At 35.1% G+C, this 8,604-nt stretch overlaps 1 protein-coding gene across 1 annotated transcript; it reads right to left on the bottom strand.

Moving 5' to 3' along the window:
• Nucleotides 1-317: 317 nt before the first annotated feature.
• Nucleotides 318-7,520, bottom strand: LOC145569392 (putative ADP-ribosylation factor GTPase-activating protein AGD8). The gene is made up of 7 exons (XM_081628738.1): nucleotides 7,369-7,520; nucleotides 7,101-7,219; nucleotides 4,819-5,260; nucleotides 4,343-4,609; nucleotides 2,846-2,971; nucleotides 1,000-1,098; nucleotides 318-688 (listed from the first exon to the last, which is right to left on the bottom strand). The coding sequence occupies exons 1-7, from the start codon at nucleotides 7,435-7,437 to the stop codon at nucleotides 581-583; spliced, it is 1,230 nt and encodes a 409-aa protein (XP_081484864.1). The 5' UTR covers nucleotides 7,438-7,520; the 3' UTR covers nucleotides 318-580.
• Between the last annotated feature and the right edge of the window lie 1,084 nt (nucleotides 7,521-8,604).

Below are 8,604 nucleotides of genomic sequence, written 5' to 3'. Positions count from 1 at the left end.
AATGTGGGATTTGAGTGTGCATACACATGTGTAACTTGGTCCATAAGAGGATAGGGAGGAAAGGAGATGAGCAGATCAATTAACCTCATTTTTAATTCGAATAGGAAATCAGATAGTTTTCCCTCTTACTACAAATAGGTAATCATCACAAAACTATGATTATGGCTCTTCACTTTTTCCTGATCAAAATATCCAGTAATTCTTAGTGGCTCATTTCATATGATCCAGAAAATGGAAATAATATCACAAATTGAAAGCAGCAAGTGGGATTCCAAAAACAAAACCATCTATGAAAAAACACCGTTGCACACCACAGCTCGCACAATAACAGAGATTGAAAATTTCGGTGCGTTTACACATTAATAACTAACTAAATATAAAGACAAAGATGACAATTTGTCAAGACGAACACCCTCAGTCCCTCACTACACATTATGCTAAGAAAGCACAAAGGAAACTGGAAAAGAGTGCCAAAATCTTATCTGTTTTCCAAATAATTGCAAGAAAAAACTCATTTTACATCACTAAATAAATCTCTCCTTGTATTTGTAAAAATTCTGAGATGATTACAGACATTACATTAAAGGATTCTATCCTGAAGATCAGTCATCAATGACGACGCCAGAGAACCGAGCTTTTTCCCTGTTTCTCCTGCAATATTCTTCAAGGAAGATATATCTTGTTGTGCCTGTCAATAAACATAAATAGCAACATGCATAAATGCAATTTGGACAAACTATCCAACACAGAAACTCCCATGATTTAGAAAATTTAGTTCATGTACTTTGGGGAGAATGAAAAAAGAAATTTCGCAAAATTTATGTTTCTAACTTAAAGAAATTTTTGTCATATTAGTCATCAATAAAACTCTTCAGCAATACCAGTAAAACATTTAAACCCATAAAAAATTATAAGCTTGAAGATCTACTAAATAAAATAAATTGAAAACACACACAATTGATATTGAAGTACTATGTCAAACGTTAAAGTTACCCATACCTGAAATGATAAGCGGTTGATGAGGTCACTTGCAGATATATCAAGATTGGCATCAGAATCATGTCCAAATAGATCTGCGCTAGAGATAGAACTTGATCCCTGCAAAAGATAGTTTTGTTTAAAAGAGGTAGTCACACAGATAATGTAACAGTACAGGATGCCATAGCATTTACAAAGAACCAGTCCAATACCACATGAACTATGAAAGCAACACACACAAAACATACTCCCTACAACAGGATAAGTTTTTCACATTGCTTAAATAGTTCACCAAAATACCCTTGCTAAAGTCAAGTAATGAGGTATGGGAATAGTATAAACATCGTACAACGCCAAAGCAAACTGGTTGGATATCCTTAATTTTGATGGGTTGGGAGAATGTGAATATTAATAATTACAGACCAAGAAAAATACTACTAAGATGACATGAACTAATATTCCAAGAAGAGCAAGAAATAATAATGACAAGAGAACACAACAAACATCAAGTTTGAAAATTACAACTCAGAAACCTAGAAGACACTCAGAACACTTCCAAGAAAAAGAGTCAAACAGCAAAGAACATAAATGACACTGAAGAAGTGAAGATTGGTTAATATGATGATATCACACAAATAAACTGCCAGCATATAATATAGAAAAATTGTTGAAGAATGGATGGTCTCAAGCTAGAAGACTACTAAATTCTCACAACATATATCGCATAGAAGAGGGGTTAAAGCAGTACATTTAACTATTTGAGTAGTACTATCAAAGAAGGAAATGTCATATTATAAAACATTGGGAGCATGATTCAACAAAGGTCAAGAAGAAGTGTGAAGGTCTCAAAGAACCAGAAACCAATTTGTCTTTATGCCAGAAAGAAAAACTATGAAGTCAATTCATTTTATGAGACGGTTAATATAGAACTACCCAGATAAGAAAAAGGATTTGAATATGACTTTCATTGATTTGGAAAAGGCCTATGATAAGGTAATGAGGGATGTACTTGGGTGAGCTTTAACAAGTTAAGGCATTCACAAAATTGTATGATGTAGCTAGCTTGAGTGTGCAGACCAAACTTGGAAGACAGAAAAGTCCCGATAATGATAGGAGTACATCAAGGTTCTGATGATGATGAGGCTTTAGGCTAAACAAAAATAAGGGTGCGCTCTAACTCTCTAAGAGTGTTTTCTTCACAAACTCAACTTGACAGCCATAAATCCATCGCATGTTAACACCTGACTGGACCAAATAGCACTAAAAATTATTTCACAAGGTGAAGGGAATCAAGAGACCACACATAATAAAGACAAAATGTTTGTAGTGCAAGATTAGCAGAGTAGAAGCAAGGAGGTGATTGCCTATGATGAGAGGATTCTCCAAAAAATTCCCAGGATCAAGGCAGGTTGGTTGAAGTGGAAGAGTGTTACAGGGTTTAAATGGTCTTGAGGGAAAAATTCAACTGCACAGCAACCAGAATTATATATTATATGGTACGTAAAACATGAATGTGGCGATGATGAGTAAGTTACATTAGATGTATGGCTATACAAGAAAGGATCGGTTGAGATGATTAGGAAGAATGTAGGGGTTACACCAATTGAAAACAAGGGGGTTAACAAAAGAATTGCAGAAGGCTCCATCATGGTGAAATGAAATCAATAATAATCAGGGTGGAATAGAGTCAATGGACAGCACTACCACATGAATCAAGTAGAGCGGTAAAATGAGGTGAAATAAAAGTCAGGAACTCAAAAAGAGTATGCACATAGCACATAAGTGATGATGGGAAAAGCCACATTATCAATTGCTAAACTGCTATTAAGCAAGAAATATCCAACAAAACTTATTGACATGCACTCACAGAATACTTTTGCAATGAAGCTCGAGCTTCAATGTCACCAGCTCTGCTCTGATCTCCAAAATATTGAGAAGAGGAAATCGATTTAGCATTTGAGAACTTCTTCCTAGCCTCGTCAGTTTCTTCAATCTGTTAATTATACAAAATATCAGCAAACTGGTGGCACATTAAATTAAGAATCAGCTATAGCATCATGTGATAGAAAATGGACTACACCAAATAATCTACACATTCTGCACACAAACTAGACCCACAAGTTTGCATCATGAAAACTCCATCAGCCATAATAATGAATCAGATGAAATGTCTAGCTCAAGTTTCCTCCAATTCTTCATTCACGTAATATATTTGGAAACTTTCTGGGTCTAACTTAAACCTTTACTGTGTAACTGTAGGAACAAAGCTGACCTCCTCGTAATTGTATACATATAAAACCAACCCCAACCTAAGCAGGATCCTCATTGTCAGCATTGGGATAAGGGTCATTAAGGTACAATGTTATCCACAAATAGATTATTTTAATTTATTTTAAAACTGTCGTACATAGTGCCAAAATTAACTTCTGTAGAAAGTAAAATTGCCGTTTTCAATTCTTCCTAACATGTAGTCTCCTCACATTTGACAATAACATCAATGAGCAATTACTGCACAAGTATTCCCCAAAGGCAATATACAACACAAACTACACACTTCTACACAATTTTTTTCTTACAAGGGATATTTAGAGAGCACATATTTACTATGGATGGTGGCATTTCAGAATCTCCTTTAATTAGCTTCAATTACGCAGCAAGGAAAGAAGAAATTAGAGCAAGGAACTTTAGACCTTATAATGAGGTGAAAGTACCAAGTGCAAGCTGTAATATAAGGGTATGGCAGGCATGGGCCAGGTCTATGAAAGGAAGCAAGGACAGTAGTCATGTAGCATCAGGGAATAAGAAATAGAGCTGGGGATAGTGGAAGGATTTGCAAGTTCAATTTTCTCTTGGGGGAAAAGAGAAATGTAGCAATGTAAAATTTTTTTTTTTTTGGGAAAAGTGATCCTTGCAATCCATTTTCATAGAACCGTTAAGTTCAGTAGTCTCCATTGCTAAAGTATCAATCAGTTTTCTACTGTAAGTTGTGCATGTAATAGGCTGAGAGTACTTATGATGTGTGTGTTTGGCATAGTGTATATACAAACATACTACAAAAAATAAAACAAAAATTGGAAGCGAGAACCCCACCTCCCATCACATACTACACGTTTAGTAGTTAGTACATGTCGTTGCTGTGAGCATAGGAGCAACAATAAGATAATATAATCATTTTACTAATCTAATATCAATTAAAAATATAAACAAATAAAACCCAATAAACAACAAAAACGTTGAGAAAACAAAGTTTCAAACAGTCAGAAACATGAATCCCGAATCCACACAAAAAAAAAAAAAAAAAAAAAAAAAAAAAAAAAAAATAACAAAAACACCTAATCCCTAGCTACCATTAACTATGTCTTACCTGTACTTTTGAAGAATTTGAGCTTCCTTTTCTCTGGAAACCACTGTCCATACCAAAGTCTGCAAAGAAGCTTGATGACTTGGGTGGTGCAACATGGCCAGTCATCTGAGAAACTTCTGAACTTTTACCCACTCCCGTAACAGTATTGTTTTCAACATACTCGAAACGAGAAGGAAAAGATGATCCAACTGGAACAGGATTATTACTAGGGGTGGCAACAGGAGCAGGGGCCTCCTCTGGCTTTTGCTCATAGAGGTCCTCATTAGGCTGCAGAAAAGGTGTCATTTTTGAGTCAATGAGGAGCCATAAGGTCAAACATTATGCATAAACAATAGCCACCAAAGCCTTTATTATTTCGTAAAAAAAAAAAAGGTTTCAACTGTTGACTATACGTTTCATTACTCTTATACTGCCCACAAGGGCCATAAAACATAAAATATGTCTGAACAAGAATCGTCAAGGACTGAATTATTGACCTTTTTCGTAAGCTTTCTGGCACCAAGTCCTCCACTCTTTCCAACTTTCTTTGCTCCAAGTCCAATAGGTTTCTTGACAGTTACAGAATAAGTTCTAGGAGAAGAAGGTAGCTCAGCTGTTTCCTTCTTAGCTGTATCCTTCTTTTCTGTTATAATTTCCTTTGGGGCTTCAAAACTGAGGGCATCAGAGAAACCATTAGATGCCTGTGCAGACTGTGAAGCCACTGGTGAAGAAGGTAAACCGGGATCTTCAGCAGAGCTTTTAGCAACTTCTTTTGCCAGTATCTGCTTGTATAAATCAGCAGCCCTTGATGTATATTTAGCCTCAATCTTGCCTCCATCAGTCCATCCATGCTGCTTAAAGAATGTATGAGCACGGTTGTTTCCCCCAAAGTACATCATCTTCAATTGATCAGGGGACCACGAATCCAAGTTTGTTGACCTTTAAGAAAGAAATTTTCTCACATTTGAGCAATTAGGATCTTAAAAAGAGAAGCTATGTAGCATGATAATATGGCAAGCTACAAATATAAACAACCCCACTAGAAAATCCAGGAAAAAGTTTCAATAATCAAATCAACAAATTAGTCTTTAACACTTTTTAGCAAGCAAAAAAAAAATACAGATTGTTGCATCAACTGCTCTTATTTCCTATTTAGAATTGGAGTGTTCGTAATGATGATTATATCATTCTAGGATACCTTCATCCAACATTGCCAACAGTTACGCTGTCGAGTTCAATTTGATCAATCAAGACCAGAAACTCGTCCTCACTGTGGTCCTTACTAATTAACAGTCTTTCAAATGAAACTAACCCAAGAAAAGGATGGAAACAAGTAACGACATCCTCTAATGTCCAGAGACTCCTCAGAAATTCTCAATCACATACAGAATTCCAAACAAGAAAATACTTGCTAAAGACTATGCATTCATCATATATCAAGATCCCTAATTTCCCTTGGTATGCACCAAAAGATATAAGTTGGTGGAACTTTTACATCGACCAAACATCTCTAGTCTGCATAGAATCAAGAGAAAACTTAAAATAATGAACCAATAAACTTTCTAGGTGAGGAAGGTTATACTATCAAGGATGTTCTAGACTTAGACCACTATTTTAATTGATCTTTTATCCTCCCCAAATTTGGGCTCTTGGAACCCCAAGATAACTCATCAACTCAGTTGACAACGAACAAACTCCGCATATGACACTCACACAGTAACATAGTCGCCATATTAGGTTCTTCCAAGAGAGTGTAAATTACTTGCTTAACCTTTGTGGCTTTCACCACCAAACAACTCTAAATTGAGACTTAGTATAAACCTACAACTGTACAAATAGTGACTTGAAACTAAAAAAAACCTCAAATACTACTCTATTCAAGAAACGTAGTTAAATTCCTTGCTTGGTACACCCATATCATGCTCTTGCCCAACAATGAGATATAAGATTGGATTGAAGCTATATTCTTGAGCTACTTGGATATAACCTTAAGTTGTGAAATTGAACCTACTCTTCCTTATATGAGCTTACTAACCCCGTCACATAGATTTAGTGAGGTGAAAAGAAAATGGCCTAAATAGCATGCCTCTCAGGAGAAAACCTTTCGATTTTGCAGAACCTCAAAGTCAAGTAGTAATCCAATATTTAAGCACAGTTAATTTCAATATATTCAATCCTCTCCCCAAGATAGGTTCAGCAAATCAGCAGCCTTTCTCAAAACAGGTGAATAACTAAGTAGTTCTGATCTAACAAACACTAGCCCCCAATTGCTTAAACTAGAGAACCCTTCCATTTCAACAAAGGTATACTACTTAAAACCTTCCCGACATTCTTCGAGTCTACAAATCATCCCAAAAACTGATCATGGAGTGCCAGCAAAATCGAAAAAAATTTACTTCATAGCAATCAATGTCACATTCTACTGATCCCTCTAATCAATAATACATTGTCCAACACTCTCATTATCATTCTTCAGTCGCAACATAAAAGGACGAACGGCTTATGAATTTGTAAAAACTTATGCCTATCAACTAATCATGCTCAAAATAAGATTATACTTAGTACATTCTTGTGTATGATCTACAATTTGCAGCTAAACTAAATTGTAGTCTCAACACATACAGTACAAATTTCTGCACTTTACAACCTAAACAGTTGGTTAAACAATTTTATAAAACCGTAAAGTTCAATCCACCACCAAATCAACTGATCACAAATAAAATAAAATCCCTAATTAATACTCCAATCAACAATGATGATCCAATTAACCAAATCATACCTAACAAAACTGATGTGAACACCAAGGCTACGATGAGCTGCGGAACAATCAATGCAAAGGAAGATCCCATATGTGACCGACGCCCAAGTAGGGTTCTTGGCATTACAATCGAAACATGTCTGTCACACATAAACACAACAACCTAATTAATTCCAAATCAAATCAAACCAAATCGAAATTCCAGTAAATTGAAGCCCGATCTGAACCAGATCCTAACCCTAAAAAACCAATTCAGCAACGAGAAAAACTGGAAAGAAAATAGAAATACCTTATTCTCGGATTTGAGCTTGAGCTTTCTAAAAATGGCAGTTTTGTCGGTGAAATTTTCGGACGCCATTAGAGACAAACAAAAGTGTGGAAAACAGCGAAGATTGGAAATTGAATATGCAGAGAAGAGGAGAGAGAAAGATAGAGATGCGAAGGAGATTTCTCCTCTTCGAGGAATTTTGGGGGGTTGAAGAGAGAGAAATACGGAGTATTGTTTTTGTTTGGAAGGGAAAAGGAAAGAGTGCTTTAGATTTAAGGGTTATGAAAGTACGAATTGACCCTTACTGTTTACTCTATGTATTCAGATGTGGTTGCCCTGTGGCTGTTGTTAGGTGGTGCGGTAGTATATTTTGCCGCTGTGGTGTAGCTTTCTCCTTCGGTTAACAACATTTGTGTTTACCTTCAAATTTCAATTGCACTCGCCACTACGTAAGAAGTAGGGGTGTTCAATATTCTAATCGATTATTAACAAAATTCAATCCAATTCAAATTAAATTATTAATTTATTAATTTAATTGAAATTCAATCTAATTCAAATCGAATTTTTAATTCAGATACAGATTTGAATTTTAATTCAGATTAAATTGACCGTTACTAGATCAAAGAAAAACCAAATAATCAAAACATGATTTTACGAATAAAAATTGTTTATACTAGTATTAATCATGTTATAATTGCATTTTTATTTTTATAATTGCATCAAACTATTGCAACATATTTTAATTCAATATTTCAAAATAGATTCAAATAATTCGATGATAAAAGAGAGATTAAAGAAACCTAATTTCTAAAAAAAAATATTCTCCTCTCTCCTTTTTCCTTGCTCCAAAACCCTAGCCTCCATTGTTGAAATCTCCAATTCTTGTTTCTTTAAAGTTTTTTTGGTTTATCATAATGTTTCCAAAAGGAGGAACTTTTCTCCCTCGAAGAAAAGGTTTCCGATCTCCTTCAAAAGACAAGTGTTTTTCAACCTCCTTCGACGGATAAGATTTATCTTCATTTTTCGGAGGAGAAAATTCTTAGTTTTGAATCCATGATATAAGATCTAATGGACTGTCGTGAAAATATTTCGTTGGTGAAAAAGTTATCAAGTTTTCGAATACAAAAGAAAAACATCCTCACGACTTAGATTGTATCTCCAACAAGACTGTAATTTCCAGCGATATAAGCGGGAGATGTTCCATTTGTTAATGTCAAATCTCTATTGTAGATATCATATGACTTTTAATTAATAAAA

Source organism: Chenopodium album, chromosome 11 (assembly GCF_948465745.1).
Source record: "Chenopodium album chromosome 11, dcCheAlbu1.1, whole genome shotgun sequence".
Classification (NCBI taxonomy): Eukaryota; Viridiplantae; Streptophyta; class Magnoliopsida; order Caryophyllales; family Amaranthaceae; genus Chenopodium; species Chenopodium album.
The sequence above is the reverse complement of the archived record's forward strand: the minus strand, read 5'-3'. Positions and strand labels throughout refer to the sequence as shown.